Raw genomic sequence first — 20,065 nt, 5'->3', positions numbered from 1 at the left:
CCATAGTAAAAATACATCATTACTTTGACATTAAATACCAGGGTTATGACAGCAGTTAGCTGCCATAATCCTGTTTGTTTTTTTTTACTCTTTCACATAGAAGTGGTCCCGCATGCAGAGTCGCTTTCCAGTCGTTCTGGGGCCTACCTGACCGATCAGTGAATCCCAGGAGTGATCTGATGCTGCCATTAGCTTGGTATGGAAAATAGTGAGGCTGCACACTGAGTTGTACCATAAAAGTGCCTATTGGAACTTTAGTTTGGTCTAGCCACCCCAATATACAGCATATAAATAGTAAAGGAAATTAGAGATGCTGCCAAAGCAAGTTGTTACATTTTCTCAAAGAAAGTTACTAAATGAAGGCAGAAACCTGCCCACTTAAAAGAGACAAAAGCGTTCCAACATTTGATTCAATTATTCTTTACAAATCAAGGTAAAATAGCTGATTGTTTAGCTCTAAAATAATAAAATCCTCACCTTCAGTTCTTGTGACAATGCTCACTGAAACAAAAAAAGGGGGTCAATTTCCCCGGTGGTAATACTGACAACATTAAAAACTCTTCCCCACTTTATCCAAACTGAAAAGTATGTTTTATTTGTTTTTTTTTTAACCATTTTTTTTTTGGTCTGGCCCGCCCCCTCCTTTTTCATTTTCATCTATGCAATAGGTACATTTGCTTGGCTCCAACATTGTCCTTGGCTCCAGCTGCATTCATGTCTGATTTCCTAGCTTACATGGAGTAGCTGGAGAAGGGTAGGCCCACTCATCATCAGGGGCTGACTTCTGGAACCAGGAAGAATTAGTCAGCTCCCAATGACGTAATAAAAGGAGATGGTGGCACAGGACTCAGTCCGCTGTGATGGAGTGACTGATCACAGCAGGGCGACACTAGATTCTCTAGGCGTGTGAGTATGCAATTTGAGCACAACCCAATGGACAGGGAACGAGGTGGGTTAAAAGCAACATTAACACTTAGGTGGAGGTAAGGGGAGGATGTGAGGATCCACTGTGGGATGCAGTAGAAGTGTGCTACTATTTGACTTTCTGAAAAGCCAAGAACTGTATATGAGTTTATGGGACTCCCAAGGACCATTGTATTATCAAGGTAGTTTTCATAGTTGCAGCTCTTGCTGTGTATAAGTTCAGTTTGTCAGTACTGTCTTCCCACAGCCTGTTGTTGTTACCACTGTGGGTTCCTAGCGCCACCATCTTGGATATGGAAGCTGGCTGTGGCTTCCTGAGGACCCACAGCCAGCTCTCCACTGCGCATATGCAAGCTTGCACAACGTGCTGTAAATGGTCCTGCAACCTCCTGGGACATACACTATATTGTCAAAAGTATTGGGACACCTGTCTTTATGTGCACATTAACTTTAATGGGACCCCAGTCTTAGTCCATAGGGTTCAATATTGAGTTGGCCCACCCTTTGCAGCTATAACAGCTTCAACTCTTCTGGGAAGGCTGTTTACAAGGTTTAGGAGTGTGTCTATGAGAATGTTTGACCATACTTCCAGAAGCGCATTTGTGAGGTCAGGCACTGTTGGGCGAGAATACCTGGCTCGCAGTCTCCACTCTAGTTCATCCCAAAGGTGTTCTTTTTGGTTGAGGTCAGAACTCTGTGCAGGCCAGCCAGGTTCCTCCACCCCAAACTCGCTCATCCATGTCTTTATGGACCTTGCTTTGTGCACTGGTCCAAATCATTTGGTGGAGGAGGGATTATGGTGGGAGGGAGGGAGTGAACCATTGGGAATTTACTTTTTAGATGAAGTTTGGCTTTAAATATGTAATTTTCTTAATACTGTATAACATTTATCATTGTAAAAGTGTATATCTAACCTACCTTTCTCCTTCACAGCACTATGTTTACTTTTGTATGCTTATCTCCCAACATGCACTGCAATATTCATAGCTAATTACTGCTGTATTTGCAAGGCATACATTGGACTACACATAACAAACCCATGGTCTGTTTTCTCAACCTATAGCATCCTTTATTGAGTTTTAGTAAAAACACATACCTTCTGTGTTAAAACATATCCATATATAAATAAAAGGACATAGGTATTACTGTTCCGGTTACTGCAAGCAATGCTGCTCTGGTTACATTTAAACAATATTCAAAAATGCCAACAACAGCACAGCTATAGTAATTAGAATGATCTTATGTGCACTTTGCTGTGGTATGATTGTATGTATGCAATTGAACATAATTACATAATCTTAGAAGATCTAGAAAACATTAAAACATAGCAACATATTTATAATTTACAGTTGAGAGGACAAAAGCAAGAAATCACAGTTACTTACTAACAGTGCCTAGGTTTTGTCATTTTTAGTTGCAGAAATTACATTTAGCTAAGCCAAGAATAAGCTCTTTGTTTATAAGCTGTCTCCTTCAACAGAGTTGCACAATGTACCATTTGGGTATCGGCCAAACATAGGCTCACTCTCACTCTCTCTTTTCAACCTCCATGCTGAGAACAAGAGGACACTATTGTGCTCTGGATATAGCCGGAGGACTTATGATGCACTTTTTAAACACTTGAATATTTGTTCTGCTGCCTCACACACAGTTTAACTCATTATCACAAAGAAAAACAACCATCAATAATGAATCAAACTGGCGTATTCTTTGCTATGGCTAATTCTGTGTAAGTAGTAAGTGCATTTCTGCAGTGTTTAATTGTATTGCTGAATTTCTCAGGCACTATGAATACATTTGGGTTGATTCATAAAAAAATGGAAATGGCAGTATACCAAAGCAAGCATCCGAATTTTAGTTTGTTGCAGTCTAATGGTTAAAGCGTTTCTAAACACAAAAATTACACTTTCATATAGTACAGCTCATCAGTCCTTATATGAGGTGGCTACATTCTTTTTTTTTTTCCAGGCTTATTATCCTTTATTTTTACCTCGTTAAAAATCACATTTGCTGTTCTAAAGAGACAATGCCTGCTCACTGCACTGTAGCTATATAGGATCAACATTGTCATCCTGGTCTGTTCTCCTGATTTGGGCTACCAAATCACCCTTCACCTTATCACATAGGGATGAGGTTTTTGTAATTTACTGTTTCAATACAGGGCCCTTTTTACCCCCTTCCTGCCCTGGCCAATTTTCAGCTTTCAGCCCTGCCACACTTTGAATGACATTTGCCTGTTCATGCAACATTGTACCTATATAACATTTTTATCATTTTTTTTTTTTCACACAAATAGAGATTTATTTCAGTGGTATTTAATCACCACTGGTTTTTATAATTTTTTTGCAAACAAAAAGAAAAAAGACTGAAAGTTTTTTAAAAAATGCATTTTTCCTCATTTCTGTTGTAAAAGGTATAATCTTTCTTCATAAATGTAGGCCAAAATGTATACTTCTACATTTCTTTTGCAAAAATAACCCAAATCAGTGACTATTAATTAGTTTGTAGAAAAGTTATATAGTCCACAAACTATGATATATACTGCATACCTGAAAATTCATCAGTCCTGTATTGACAGCTAGTTTCTTGAGGCCCAAAAATGCGAGGACGTACTGTCTCCCAAATTACCCCTTTTTGAAAAGTAAATAGTCCAAGTTTGCTTAGCAAGAAGCATTGTGAGTTTTTTTTTTAAGTTGAAATTATTGTCACAATTTTTTGGAAATTAAAACATTTTTTTTTTTCAAAATGTTTAAAAATGTTTTACATACTGTCACCAGTGCAGTACAGCCTCATCATATAACTGGTTTAGCGGTGATTAGGGACACTGACTGGTGACAGTATGTGAAAAAAAATGATGTTAATTAAAGTTATAACGGCACACCGCCTTCTGTCAGTTCCTGCAGAGATCCCTGGGTTCCCGGCTGGCATAGCGGCCGCCGGACCTGTTGCTTAGCTGCAGGGCTAGAGAGCGGACGCACGCCGCCGGGGGCGCACGCACGAGACTCGCTCCTACGAACTGACGTATCCCTACGTTGGTTTGCGCAGGAGAGCCAGCCTGCCACAGTATATACTGGGGCAGGATGGCCTCTCACATACCTGTATGTGATTCGCATGCCAGGGTAGGGAGTGCGCCAGGCTGTGCTATGATTGGCTGCAGCGCCAACCAATCAGCGGGTGCCGTACACTGAAGTCACTGAGACCCGCCAATCAGCTTGGAACATTCCCAAAAACGAGAGCACTGTGTAGGTAAACAAACACAGAGCTCTCTTCTGACAGCAGCAATGTGCTGAAGTAAAAAACATCACATTGCAAACAGCACACAGTGCATCAAGCTAATGTTATAACACCTCCACAATGTTAATTAGCAACTAGCTCAGGGCAGCTGCACTCACTCAATGCAGACGCATTGATTTGTAAGAGACAAGTGGTATAAAGTGTGCAACTCTTTTTACATCTACATGTGCTGGATATATCCAAAAACAAAAGAGCCTAAATAAGTAATGAAGGTATTAAATAAATAAAATATTTGATACAAATATCATTCAAGTAAAATGTGCCAAAAAGTGCCAGTGCCTGAATTAAAGTGCAATCCGTGACTCCATAAAAATAATATGCATTAAACATTTAAACAAGAAAGTCCATTATTATAAGCAAGTCAAAACCTCCTGCTCTCTAGCTCCCTCATCACCACCTCCCATGCTCGCCTCCAGGACTTTACCAGAGCCTCACCAATCCTATGGAACTCCTTACCCTTATCTGTCCGATTATCTCCTACTCTATTAGCTTTTAGACGATCTCTGAAAACCCTCCTCTTCAGAGAAGCGTATCCTACCCACACCTGACAACTGTACCTCCATTTTCTCCATCAGCTCATCCCCCACAGCTATTGCCTTTTGTTTCACTTGACCCCCCTTCTAGATTGTAAGCTCTAACGAGCAGGGCCCTCTAAATCCTCCTGTATTGAATTGTATTGTAACTGTATTGTCTTCCCTCACATTGTAAAGCGCTGCGCAAACTGTCGGCGGTATATAAATCCTGTATAATAATAATAATAATAATAAGTGCAAAGTTTTCTTTGAAAAAGTCGATTGGTTGAAAACGTTGATTGGTGTACAGACCAATCACATCCTCTAATCTTCTTAATTAAAGTGACAGTGCAGTGCTATTCTATTTCAATTCACTCCATGTGCACTGTGTCCCAACCCCAATGGGTCCAGACTCACCAAATGTAGGTAACTTCTTCTAGCTTATGCCAAAAGGGATCAAAAGAAAGCTTTCCACAGCTCCATTGTGCTTGGCTAGGTGTCCTTAACCACTTGCCGACCAGCCGCCGTACTTACACAGCGGCAGGTCTGCTCTGTCCTGCGAAACAACGTACCTGTACAACGGTTCACGGGACAGCTAGTGGGGGTGCGCGCATGCACCGATTGGCCAAAGGGGGAGCCAATCAGCAGGTCCGGCAGACGCAATGTCCACCAGGCACCCGCTATCACTCCCCGTGGAGACAGAACGGCAGTTTGCCGATGTAAACACGGCAGACCGATGTTCTGTCAGTGACGAACACAGGGATCCTGTGTTCCTCCTACTTAGAAACACAGGTCTCTGTGTTCATCCAGCAAGTCCATCCCCCACACAGTTAGAAAGCACCCCCTAGGGAGACATCTAACCCTTTGATAGCCCCTGGTGGTAACCCCTTCACTTCCAATGTCATTAGTATAGTAAGAATGCATATTTTTTAGCACTGATTACTGTAGTAATGTCACTGGTCCCCCCCAAAAGTGTCAAAAATGTCAGTTAGGAGTCTGATCTGTACGCCGCAATGTCGCAGCCCCACTAAAAATTGCTGATCGCCGCCATTACTAGTAAAAAAATAAAAATGGGAAATCTTTCCTGTCGTTTTTAGACGCGAAAATGTTTGCGCAAACCAATCAATATACGCTTATTGGGATTTTTTTTACCAAAAATATGTAGCAGAATACATATTGGGCTAGAATTTTGAAAAAATTTGATGTTTAAAATTTTTTATTGGGAAAGTTTTATAGCAGAAAGCAAAATTTTTTTTTTGCAGAATTGTCGCTCTTTTTTTGCTTAGAGCGCAAAAAATAAAAATCACACATGTGATCAATAACCACCAAAAGAAAGCTATATTTGTGGGATAAAAAGCATACATTTTATTTGGGTACAGCGTCGGAAGACTTCGCAATTGTCAGTTAAAATATCCCAGGGCCGTATTGCAAAAAATGGCTTGGTCATTAACGGGGTAAAACCTTCCGATCCAGAAGTGGTTGTTGAAACAGAATGCTGTTCCTTTTTACCCAAACCAGTTGGAGCTCAACACATGTATAAAGCAGAAAGGGATATCATCTCGCAAAAATGTCTGCATTAAAACACATCAACACATAATAAAAAAGCTACTCACATTGTTAGTAGAAAAAGCTACTCACATTGAGAGACGAAACCCGTACGAGTAGGGCCAAAGCGGTTCCCTTGGCTCTCTGAGTCCATACACAAATAGCATCAGCTTTCACCTTCAGAGTGGCGGCCAGCGGCAGTTATAATAATTACAGGCAGATGATCCATGGGTGCCGGGGAGGCACTTAACAATGTGAATAGCTTTTTATTGTGTTTTGATGTGTTTTAATAAAGATGTTTTTGCGTCATGCTATCCCTCTCTGCATTATACACATGTTGAGCTTCAACTAGTCTGTGTAAAAAGAAACAGCATTAAGGACACCTATCCATGCACAGCGGAACTGTGGAAAGCTTTCTTTTGATCCCTTTTGGCATAAGCAATAAGAGGCCAACTACATTTGGTGAGTCTGGACCCATTGCGGTTGGGACACAGTTCACATGGAGTGAATTAAAGTGGAAAAGCACTGCACTGTCACTTAGGGAGCACTGTTTTTGATGAAAACTTTGTACTTGCTTATCACAATGGACTTTCTTATTTGAATATTTAATGTATATTATTTTTATGGAGTCAGGGATTGCACTTTAATTTAGACACTGGTACTTTTTGGCACATCTTACTTGAATAATATTTGATTTATTTAATACCTTCATTACTTATTTAGGCTCTTTTATTTTAGCACACAGTGTAGACAGTAACCCATGTTAGGCACACATTTAACCGGTTGATCGCACCTGATGTTAACCCCTTCCCTGCCAGTGTCATTAGTACAGATAAGGTGCATATTTTTAGCACTGATCACTGTATTAGTGTCAAAAGCGTGAATTAGTGTCCCGATTTGTCCGCTGTAATATTGCGGTCCTGCGGATCGCTGCCATTACTAGTAAAAAATAAATAAAAATATAATCTTAGTAGACACCATAACTTTTGCGCAAACCAGTCAATATACGCTTACTGTGATTTTTTTTTCTACCAAAAATATGTAGCAGAATACATATTGGCCTAAACTGGTAAATAAATTACATTTTTTACATTTTTTAATGGATATGTTTTATAGCAGAAAGTAAAAAGTATTATTATTTATTTTTTTTTTTTCAAAATTGTCAGTTTTTTTTTGTTTAAAGCGCAAAAAAAACAGCAGAGGTGATCAAATATCACCAAAAGAAAGCTCTATTTGTAGGAAAACAAGGACATAAATGTTCAATAAATGCTGTGCTATGTGAATGCTAAATGACTATACAATCAGAATATAACAATATCAAAATAATATAAAAAAGTGCATAAATATAGTGAAAAATTGTCCAACATATAGTGAAGTATTGTCCAACATAAATGTGCAATTACCATATAACAATGAAAGAGTCCATGCAAAAGATTACTTGCAATGAATTTATAAAGAAAAAAATCAAAAAATCAAGAAAGACACACAGTGCTTGATCCGCCTTGCAATTCCTCCTCAGTGCAAAAAACCAATAGTGTGCCACCTCGATGTACACCCCCCCACCAGGAATATTCTCACCTGGGGTAATGTGATCACCGCAAATAAGCGTGATCCAAACCAGCTTTTTAGCCCACTGTTGGCTATATCCAACTTCTCAAACCTCCTTCTAGGCTCCTCTCATTACGGATTGTAGTATCCCAATATATTGATTGAAAGATAAGAAAAGCCAATAGTGCTTATACCCTTTTAAAAAATGCAATTATTAAAAAAATCACAGGGTACTCACTCTTTACAGGTGCTTGCAGCGCACCAAACCAACATAAGCGTTCACAATCCAAGCGCAGCATTTATTGTGTATTGATTTAGTTAGCACATGAGTGGGATTGTGAACAATGCTAGCAGCTTAAATTCACCTAATTTCATAGATAGTAGCTTGCAGGATCAATATAATTAATAAGGACATGTTGTTTATGTCAATTGTCAGTTAAAGTAACGCAGTGCCAAATTGCAAAAAATGGTTTGGTCATTAGGGGGGGTAAAACTTCTGGAGCTGAAGTGGTGCTAAAGCTTACATATTTGAGTATTTCGTGATAAGGTTAAGATCCACTGGATACTTGCCATGGATGGGCAAGGTGACAATGCTTACCTTGTAAGGCTCACCAAAAAGATTAAACCCAGAGGCAAAAAGATCTTCATCCTGCTGGACCTCTTGAGTTCTTCTCTCCCATTCTTTTCTTTTTAGTGCATTCCGCTCTTGTTCATAATGACTGGTAATAAGAAACAAAGTGTTATTTGTGCTGAAATATGAATTACACCTGCAGAAGACTTTTAATAAAACATTTCAAACTTACAATACGACTCAACATCAACACTACACAACTGTCAAGCCTTATTATAGCGGAAAACATTTTATCTATTCATATTTTGCCAGTGGCAAACACCAGTAACGTCTGTAAAGGAGATGTCAAATGAAATAATGACTGCTTACAGGACTGAGCTTTTTAAAACACTACTGCATTAATACTGAAATATTTAGTATTTATTGCAAAAGTATGCTGATAATAACTGGAAAAAAGTGAACTTGTTGATAGATTGCTATTACATTGCTATATCGGTATCATACTATTACTACATTGGAACGATTGTGGCAAATACTAAATTAACTAGTGACTATGCAATTAAAATACAATTCCGGCCATATTTGCAGAGTAGGATTAAATCCCTGTTACTTCCTATCCTAGTGACCAATGATGCTGATCTTTCCAATGAGTGGGAAAGGATAAGAACTTCTATAGACTTTTTATTAAAGGTTGTGCCTTAATGTCCTGTGAAACTCTTTCATTGTTTTTACTGATGCCAAAAGCGAAAAAGGTAGGGAAATTATCCTTAAAGTGGACGTAAACCCTCACATACCCAGTGAAGTACATGCCCAGTGAAGTGAACAGCCTCAGATGATACACAGAGATTAAACAAATCTCTCAACATATGTTTTATTTGTATATCTGCTGTCTTCAGCTTCTACACTGTTTAGAAAGTGAACATCGTGTTAGAATTTTTTTTCTTTCTGTTCCACCACTGGGTGTGGAGTCTTGGCATACACTGTGTGACAGCTAATTAGAGGAAAGGCACACCCCCCTCCACATAGGCAGTAGAAGGAAGAAACATACAGAGCTGTGCTGTGAATAGACCAGTTCACTGCTAATCTATCTCTATGCACCCATCCCAACACAAATTTCCAGCTGCTTTTATCTCCTGTGTCAGGGAACTTGTAAAAAGTTATCATGCTGATAACAGAGGAACGCAGCAGCAGAAAGACACAGGACTTAGGGCTTTGGAGAGAGATAAGTAAACACTACAGATATATGTGCCCAGGTCAGATTTAATGAATGGGGTTTACATCCACTTTAAGGGCCCCTTTACACAAATTAGTTGCAGGTTACTGCACCACTGTTAATGCAACAAAAAAATACACTAGTGGGAAAATGTCCTACAATGCAGCACACTGCAGCACAAATACCATGTGTTTTGGTGCACTGCATCAGAAAAATGCATGTCAAGGGGTGTGGCAGCTGCTCTGCTTAATGGCCGCATGTTAGCAGAGCTCCTCTCGGCCACCGGATAAAACAACAATTCCTGGAGCCCCAGCACACCCAGACTAGGTGGTTTCTGTCCCTCCAGCCTCGGGCAGCCACTAGCTATGACCTGCAGGAGGAAAGAACTCCCGAAGCTTCGCAAGCTCGACTGATTCATTTACAAAGCCCGGCTGGTCTCTGCCAAAATGGCTCTGGCAGCGGCTCCCAGGAAAGACCCTGGACAGCCTTGGATCACACTGTGGGCTCTCACACCCACCCTGGGGACCAGTTGCTCTGTCCCCAAGCAAACCCAACTCTCTTAGGAGGAGCCTCTTCACCCTCAGCAAGGAGCCCAGCAAAGTCAAGGCCCAGTAACTCCCATACTGATATAGCATGTGCCCAAGAAGCACACTTTCAACTTAAGGCCACCCCTAAATGCTCACAGAATGATTTCCCCCATATTTACTTTGCTAGTGTCACTTTAAAAAAACGTGTTAGCCTTCAACCTTCTGGATTCTATTTTAGACCACAAAGGTCGGTTCCTAAGAAGGAAGAACGCACATAACCAATGCTTTCAGGACATCTTGCAGAATCTCCACACCCTAGAAGATAGTAAAAAACACAACCCTACCCCAAAAAACAACAGGTCTTAACTAACCTCCGCAGAGACCTTAGGACCCATCTACTAGAGCAACCCCAATGGTACTTAAAACTACTTAAAATGTGCTTCTATGCTTCTGACAACAAACCTGGAAAATTTCTGGCCTGTAGAATAAAACAGAGACAAGCCATGACCAGGATATATCACCTCAACCACCCTACAAACCAGCACAGGGTAGTTAACCCACAAAAATAGGAGATATGTTCACTGACTACTACAGCGGCCTCTACAATCTAAAATCTGACACATCCACTCCACAACCTTTCCAAAACTGACAAATACTAATTTTTGTCATTAGTCGACCCCCCCCTCGCTAAGGCCAGAGCAATTGAATTCATTAAATGCCCCAATTAGTGAGCAGGAAAAACTATAGCCTCTTTTCCAAATAATAATTTCGCTGGGCCGTATGGATTCTCTAATGAATATTATAGGGCCTTCCACGTGATACTCTCCCCCCACATTGCTAATCTCTTTAGAGCCTCGGCTGATGCATTCCCACCTGAAATGCTGAGAGCTTATGCAGTAACCCCACTTAAACCTGGCAATAAACCAGCAACACCCTAAATTTTAGACCCATATCTCTCCTAAACTCAGACACAAAATTATAAGCAAAAATGATTGCACGTCACCTCACACATATCACACCTACACTTGGCCAACCAGACCAAATGGGAGTCACATCTGGCAGACAATCCTCAGATGCCACCAGTTGTATAATCAACATTATTCACTATGCAGATCTTCATCATGTGCCTTCTCTGCTTCTATCTATCCATGCGGAGAAGGCATTGGACAGAGTGCATTGGGCCTATATGACCAGTATGCTATCCAAACCCTTTTCTATTACAAATGGAACATGCCAAGGATGCCCCCTATCACCAACTATTTTTAACCTCATGATCGAACCCCTAGCCAAAAGAATAGGATCTCACCCATTCATTCTGGCTTTTAAGTTCCGCTCCAGACAACACAAAATAAACGTATTCGCAGATGATATGATATTACTTCTCACAAACCACCAAGTATTCCTACCCAATGCCCACAAAGTCCTCTCCCAATTCAGTAACATCCCATATTATAAAGTAAACTTCTCCAAGTCACTAATCCTAAACCTAAATGTCCCCGCACACACCAAGAAGGCTCTGCAAAACCAAGTTCCCTACTCCTGGACAACAGGTGGCATACCATATATGGGAATTACCTTGACACCGAAAGTATCCTCTTTAGCTCATGCAAACTATAAACCACTTATCAGTAAATTGAGGAATGCTCACAATTCTCTACAGTCAACCTCTCATGGTCTGGTTGTCTAGCATCTTACAAAATGATGGTACTCCCTCTGGTAATATATATTTTCCAGTCCCTAACATTCCCACTCCCCACTACATACTTGAAATCTTTAAACACTATGCTCCACCATTATATTTGGCAAGGAAAGCGACTTAGATGCCCACGCATAGGGATACTTAAGCACAGAAACCTGGAGGCATAGGATTAGTGGACATCAAAGATTATTGTATTATTATTGGGCGGGACAATTGGTTCAACTGAAACATTGGTCCAAACAATCTCTGAACACTCTTTGGTTAGACGCAGAGCAGGCACTTGTTCCAGCTAGCGATCTGCCTGGTCTGCTGCTAGCCAACAGATAGAGGCCTTTGACAACCCCAGGGTTGCTTCTACCTACAAAAACATCCTTATTAGCCTGGAGGGCTCTTTCGGAAGTTCCCATGCACTCTGCCAAACCCAAGACCTAGCACTACCTGTACAAGTCCTAGCATCCCTAATCCCTAACATTCCGGTATCCCAATTGATCATGAATGGTAATAAAACAATACCTGACTTAAAATGTAACTGCAATCCCAAACCCGCTGGGGTAATACTAAAATAATTCAAACTCTCGAGCCATAACTACTTTATGCTTCTCTGTATTTCACAATATTTAAGCCGCTATCCTCCTGAAATAAAACGACACCCTAAAACTTGGTCTTACTTTACTGAACGAACCCCACACATGGAGGTATATCACTCTTCTATGCCCTTCTACAAAACAAGCTGGCCTTTGTCAAATCCCATGCTATTACATAATGGAAGCAAGATCTTTGCCAACAGGTTATAGAGGCACAATAGCTCAAGGCCTTCAACTCTCTGTACACTGCAACAAATAAAGCTAAACACTGAGAGCAAGCCTATAAAATAACACATAGATGGTATTACACTCCACTGCGCTTGTCTAAAGTTTCCTCTAGTAACTCCCCTATGTGTTGGCAGGAGTGCGGACAGACAGGATCTCTATATCATATACTCTGGGACTGTAAATGTCCAACCAGTTTTTGGCGCAAAATATCTAGTTTAATTTTTGATATAACCAGGATATTGACACCTTTAACCCCAGCCCTTGCATTACTCAATATAGGGGTGGACCAATGGCCAAAAGAATACTGTACCATCATTCTACACCTCCTACCAGAAGCCAGAACCATGATTGTAAGACACTAGAAATCCCAACTATCTCCTAACCCCACAGAGGTGTTCTCCTTAGTCAAAACGAATTTCTCTTATGAAAAAGCCTGCACCATAAGTAATAACTCACACTTGTCCTTTGTAAAGATCTGGATACCTTGGGAACTTTGGAGTTCCAGTCATAAAATCTGTCCTTTGATCTCAATGCCTTAATATTATGATCTATGTAGCTGTGCAGTTTCATTATGTTTTTGGTTCTCTTTATTGTTTTTGTTCTATTACATGTTCTTAATGCCCGATCATACCAATTGACCTTATGTACAATCTGTACTTCTATGTACTACATGGGCTGTATTGATATATATGCATGTTTCACTTCCTATATGGTAAATATCTCTTTGTAATAAAAATTATTGAAACGTAAAGAAAGAAAAAAAGAAAAATGCATGTCTGGTTTTGGCTGCATTTTGTGTCGCCCATTAAAAATATTTGTCTGCCTCAAAAATAATGCACATTCATGTGCGACAGAAGCCATGTTAACACCTGTTTATTAATGCACACAATCACTTGTACTGTAACTATGGGGAAACATAGTCATTGTCATTAACTATGGGGAAACACTAGAAGATGTCTGCTAAAATCCAAGCTGGCTGATTCCTCTTTGAGATTCATTAGCCTAGAGTGTCAACACGGGTTGCATAATTTCCACAGACGTCCTACTATCATAATCTGAAACAACAGGCCACATCATGCAACAGTCAACTTAAGCCTATAGGCATTTTCATGGGTTAGATATTTCATTTTTTTATTGATGCTGGAGAGTTGCTGTTGGCACCATGAGCAGGTCCCATGTTTCCTGTTGGATTTTCTATGTTTTATATGGCAACAGGAGAGACTGGAACATATGAAGGTGGGCAGTAAAAGAATTAGGAAATATAGCAGACTTTTCACTAACTTAGCCTATCAGCCTCCATCTACAAAACATCACTTTTGAGATAAGAGACTCATTAAAAGGAACTTGTCAATATAAAATATGGGAGCTATCATCAGATGTAAGTGTATTACTTTTGCTTTTTATCCTTAATAAATGGTTTTACGCTATGGAGGCTCTTCTTTGATTATATTGGGGTACTGGAGAGTCCAGGAATCACAGGAGATAAAGCCATTTCCCACTGTCTGAGTCCACTGGGAGAACCTGGGAGAAATTCTTGTTCCAGCATCCACTAAGTGGCAAAGCAAAGTCTCTGAATATATACGTTTGATCTCCCCATTGTTTGATGAGTGGGGACACAAGAGTGGAGCACAGAGTGGTCTGCACTATTAAGTATTCAATCAAGAGCACTTTTATAAGGATCATCTATTTTTTAGCTGTTTAAGAGCACAAGCACTTTATGCATAAGGACTTTATCTGACCAAATCCAAAAGACTTTTTTCAGTTGTTTTATGTATTTGCACTTCAGTTCAGTTATATAGCACCGGCACTTTAATTTATTTATTATGTTTTGTTATATAGTAATGTATTGTTAATGCACATTGATGATTTGTCATTTACATATATATACATATTTATTTGGTCACTAGAACAGCACTGATAGATTCACCATTTTAAAATATGGGAGCTGCCATTACTATTTTGCTTATGAAGGCACATGCTTCAAAGTTGACGTTAGAGTGAGAACAAGCATGTGAATATCAGGCATTCCTGTTATGCAAATAGATATGTTTGAGAGGTAGGAGAGATGGGATTTTCATGGTGCAAAAAAACTTCAAAATTGAAAAGAATAACAAAATTGTATTGAAAACATCCCTAATTAAAAATACATGTATTAAAAACATGACACAGTATTCATACAATTAGTGTATGTATGCAGTGACTCCAGCTCTACATGTTTCGCCAAGCATTGACTTCCTCAGGAGACTTTGATGAGTCCAGCATACAAACTTGCTATAAAGTTAAAAAAATAATAATTATTTGTAATTGCAGTAATGCAGAAAAAATACAAAAAGTATATAATTTAGTACATGTATACTTTTACATATCATTCATTTCTCAGATGTGCATGATATTCAAAGGCCATCAATAAAGCCTCTTCTTACCTATGTAAAATCACAACCTGCATGTTGAAAGAGTGATCTAGGAGGAGATATCAGCAAACCACAGGAGGGAGTAAGGAGTCCATATATAGGTCTATATAAGACAAGAGAAGCACTAAATTGAGATAGAGAATATGATATATATATATAAAAAATATATATACATATCTCTCTAGAAATCTTCACAAAACTAGGTGTATAGGACCTTCTTTTCCCTATTATTATTGTTATTAACCCATCGTAAATAACCGGTCCACACTGAAAAAGGAAAGAAAGCAGAAGCCATAAGGAGGAACAGCTGGATGACTGCCAAAAGGTATGTAACTCAAATCATTACCAGAGTATAAACTTCAGTAAATGACTTCAAGCCAATAGGTGATTTTAAGGCAAGTATCTTGTTATCTGTGGTCAGAGAAAAACATGAAAAAAACATGAACACTATCAATAATCAGAAAAACAGATAACTGATAATCAAAACAAGTTCCCCCCAAAAAGCATATAAATGCTCATGTTGAACTGTCCTCATTGGTTACCTCAGATGTATGTTCCGGTGTATATGCGGTCTCTCCTGAACAACAGAAAGTTGTGAGCCTCTGCTCAATTTAGTGCTTCTCTTGTCTTATATAGACCTGTTAATGGACTCCTTAGCCCCCCCCCCCCGACGGTTTGTTGATATCTCCTCCTAGATCACTCTTTCAACTCTTTCAACATGCAGGTTGTGATTTTACACAGTTAGGTAAGAAGAAGCTTTATTGATGGCCATTGATTCTCATGCACATCTGAGAAATAATGATATGTAAAAGTATACATGTACTAAATTATATACTTTTTTGTATTTTTTCTGCATTACTTGCAAATAATGTGTTGTTTTTCAACTTTATAGCAAGTTTGTAAGCTGGACTCATCAAAGTCTCCTAAGGAAGCCAATGGTTGGTGAAACATGTAGAGCTGGAGTCACTACATACATACATGCATACATATATTTTTAATTAGGGATGTTTTCAATAACATTTTGTTATTCTTTTCAATTTTGAAGTCTTTTTGCACCGTTAAAATCCCATCTCTCTTGCCTCTTAAACATATCTATTTCTAATCAAGGGATGTGGTGCATCTAACTATTAGATACCTGGTAGACATATCTTCCAGTGCCTGTTATGCAAATGTTTATCTCAAGTCAATAACTCACTAACTAGTGAAGGAAGGATAAAGATAACAGTTATGGAGCTTTTTTCTTCAAAAACAAGTCAGCAATGGTAGTGACCATATTTTTGATGTATTTTATCACGACAGGTTGTATTAATGTTCTTACTTTTACATATAATAACAATCATATGAAGCCAAATTACTAATTGAAGGAAATTATTATTACTGTGAATTATTTGCAAATTTGTTTTATTAATGAAATGTTTCCATTCACTAAAGGATCTTACTGCACAGATCACCGAATTGCGCCTTATAATAGTGATGTTTGCATTATGTTTTAAATTATGTAGCTGCTTCAACAAGGCAAGCAACAGGAGAGTTAAATATTAACATTCTCTTTTATGGGGCTGTTTTAATTGGAATGTAAAAATTGCAGACAGGGTCTTGAAGATCATATCATAAACACCTATCACACTGCCTTCCACTGGCCTCAGCCTGGTGATAAGTTTAAGGTTTTGTGTGGTGTCTATTGTGGAAAGCAATTTAGGGTGAAGATAAAATACCAAGTCACAATGAAAGAAACTATTCACAAAAACTGAAAACTTTTGATGGTGAAATAACTATTTCATGTGAAAAAATAATGGTTCTACAACCAGTTGATATTTGTGTAACTACAACAAGGTAAAAACCGGGGACTTTCTAAAACAGGACCCAGGAAAAAAGATTCAACACATAAAACATAATTCCAAATGTATATGTTACCTCATATAAAAGTTTAAAAGAATCACATACACTATAATGCCCAGTACAGTATGCTTTATTTGACAAACAACAAAGACCACTTATATATTTGCACTATACTGAGTGTCCCATTTCAAGTTGTGGTTAACACATTTCGTAGATAGTGAAAGGGTTACAGGACACTCATGCACATCCATTAATCTCAATATCATGATTACATTTAGTTTATGGCATCATATGGTTACATCAATCTAAAGATACACTCATTTCCACAAAGGAATACTTAGTGGGTTACTCCTATATGCAATAAGATATGTGCAGTGCTAATAATTCATACATTTAGTGCTCAAACAAATAAAATGTCCAAACAGTGGAACTAAGCCACCAGATTGTGATTAAAAGTGCAGCATGAATCGCTGTTAACATAAAGTCCAAATGGTGAGCCCAAACGAAAATTAACAGTCAAATAACAGCTGGATTATCCAGTATATCTAAACGACTCCTCCAATGGTAAGTGTGAAGTCAAGTGTCAAAACACTCACCAGACATCAACCAAGAAATGGCATTGAAAACAAAGGAGAGTACACCCAAAGTGTTGTCAGATGCTCCTCCATAGTGATCTCCCCTCACCGATCTATGCACTCACCAGAGGATGAAATAAGATGGGCCTTGAACTGCTATTAAGTGGTAAGGTGGAAATGTGATCCAATGTATCAGTTCTGCGATCTCCTCCAAAGAGATGTGCACAGTGAAAAAGAAGCTCACCAGCGGGAGCCGGAATACAGGTAGGTACATGTACATATACATAAAAATGGGCATAAAAAAAACTTAGAGAAAGCCGCCATTCCTGCCATGAGGACGCAGTGGCAGCAAGACATTGGTGATAGGCGGATCCCTTAATATTGTGTTTTAGTGCGCCAAAATGCGTTGGAAGGGGCCTACACACTGACATTATTGCCGCCGCGTCCTCGTTGCAGGAGTGGCGGTTTTCTCTGTGAGTTTTTTTATGATCATTTTTATGTTTATGTACCTTCTTTTACCTAATAAATACTATACCATATGAGCACCATTCTGGCTCCCGCTGGTGAGCTTCTTTTACACAGCACACCTTCCACTGGAGGAGATCACAGAACCAATACAGCGGATCACATTTCCACCATACTGCTTATTTCATCATCTGGTGAGTGCATAGATCGGTGGTGAGTGTGCTTCTTCACTGTGAAGCATCTGACAACACTTTGGGTGTACTGTCCCTTGTTTTCAATGCCGTTTCTTGGTTGATGTCTGGTGAGTGTTTTGACACTCCACACTTCCCAACAGAGGAGTCGTTAAGATATACAGGGTAATCCAGACTGTTAATTATCATTTGGGCTCACAATTTGGACTTTATGTTAACAGCGAATCATGAGGCACTTTTGATCACAACCTGATGGCTTAGTTCCACTGTTTCGACAAATTATTTGTTTGAGCACTAAATGCACATCTTACTTCATATTTGTTTCTGAGGGTTGTAAATTCACTTTTTTTTGTGCCAGCTGCCATACACACCAGTTTATCTAGTGTTCACTTTACTTTGGATTTTTCGGTTACTCCTATATGGAACTAAGAGCTAGAAGAGGTTCAGGACTGAATGTGATAAACTATATTACCAAAAGTATTGGGACACTTTACATGCACATTAACTTTAATAGCATCTCAGTCTTAGTCTATAGGGTTCAATATTTAGTTGACCCACTTTTTGCAGCTATGACAGCTTCAACTCTTCTGGGAAGGCTGTCCATAAGGTTTAGGAGTGTGTCTATGGGAATGTTTGACCATTCTTTCAGAAGCGCATTTGTGAGGTCAGGCACTGATGTTGGACGAGAAGGCCTGGCTTGCAGTCTGCACTCTAATTCATCCCAAAATTCTTCTATTGGGTTGAGGTCAGGCCAGTCAAGTTCTTCCACTCCAAACTCCCTTATCCATGTCTTAATGGACCTTGCTTTGTGCACTGGTTCGCAGTCATGTTGGAACAGGAAGGCCAACCCCAAACTGTTCCCACAAAGTTGGAAGCATGAAATTGTCCAAAATGTCTTGGTATGCAGATGCCTTAAGAGTTCCCTTCACTGGAACTAAGGGGCCAACCCCAACCCCTGAAAAACAACCCCACACCATAATAACCCCTTCACTAAATGATTTGGACCAGTGCGAAAAGCAAGGTCCATAACGACATGCAGGAGTGGGTTTTAGATGGAGGAACTTGACTGACCTGCACAGAGACCTGACCTCAACCCGATAAAACACCTTTGGGATGAATTAGAGCGCAGACTGGGAGCCAGGCCTCATCTCCAACATCAGTGCCTGACCAACAAATGTGCTTTTGGAAGAATGGTCAAACTTTCCAATAGACACACTCCTAAACCTTGTGGACAGCCTTCCCAGAAGAGTTAAAGCTGTTATAGGTGCAAAGGGTGGGCCAACTCAATATTGAACCCTATGGACTAAGTATGATATGCCATTAAAGTTCATGTGCGTTTAAAGGCAAGCGTCACACTACTTTTGGCAATATAGTGTATGTCCTGTATGGGGTAATTGAGTTATTTCATGCTATTTCATGCTCTTAAAGGCATAAAAGCATAGGAGGGTTTAACAATGGTATAAGCTTTAAAAATGAAGGGGAGTGTGGTGCCTCTCTCGGCCTCTCATCCCAGCACCCACACAAAAACAAAAAAAAAAAGAACTGGGTTGTTAAATAGTGCAGGGAAAACACTCTCCTGCTTGCATATGTCGCTCCCAGGCTGGCTGGATGAGGTGTTGAACACTGCAGAATGCAAGTCACTGGCAAGAAAGCAACTCCATGATGGCGAAGGAACAACACAAACAGTACTAAGTGTTTCTATCACCTGCTATATCCTGCATAGCAATCCTGCCATTAGAGAGCCTTCACCAGTGACAGGTGAACTGGGTGACATCGGACATATGGCTAAACCCATGTAGGGTTTTATTGGACTTGTATACATCTTCATGGTTGTGAAATAACTTTTAACATCATAAATAAACAAATATTTTATATTATTTTTGTTCTTTATGTGCCTCCTTTGTCTACTTCTTTGTTGTTATGTTCTCGAAATGCTTTA

The 20,065-nt window shown here is 39.4% G+C and overlaps 1 protein-coding gene across 1 annotated transcript in view; it reads right to left on the bottom strand.

Moving 5' to 3' along the window:
- The window catches only part of AFF2 (ALF transcription elongation factor 2), a 775,685-nt gene that overhangs the window by 557,261 nt on the left and 198,359 nt on the right, over window positions 1-20,065 (bottom strand). Inside the window, exon 2 of the mRNA XM_082263635.1 lies at window positions 8,422-8,542. Coding sequence (XP_082119761.1) covers window positions 8,422-8,542 — 121 coding nt within the window. The remainder of the gene's footprint in view (window positions 1-8,421; window positions 8,543-20,065) is intronic.

Source organism: Pelophylax lessonae, assembly GCF_965119305.1.
Source record: "Pelophylax lessonae genome assembly, chromosome: 7".
Classification (NCBI taxonomy): Eukaryota; Metazoa; Chordata; class Amphibia; order Anura; family Ranidae; genus Pelophylax; species Pelophylax lessonae.
The sequence above is the reverse complement of the archived record's forward strand: the minus strand, read 5'-3'. Positions and strand labels throughout refer to the sequence as shown.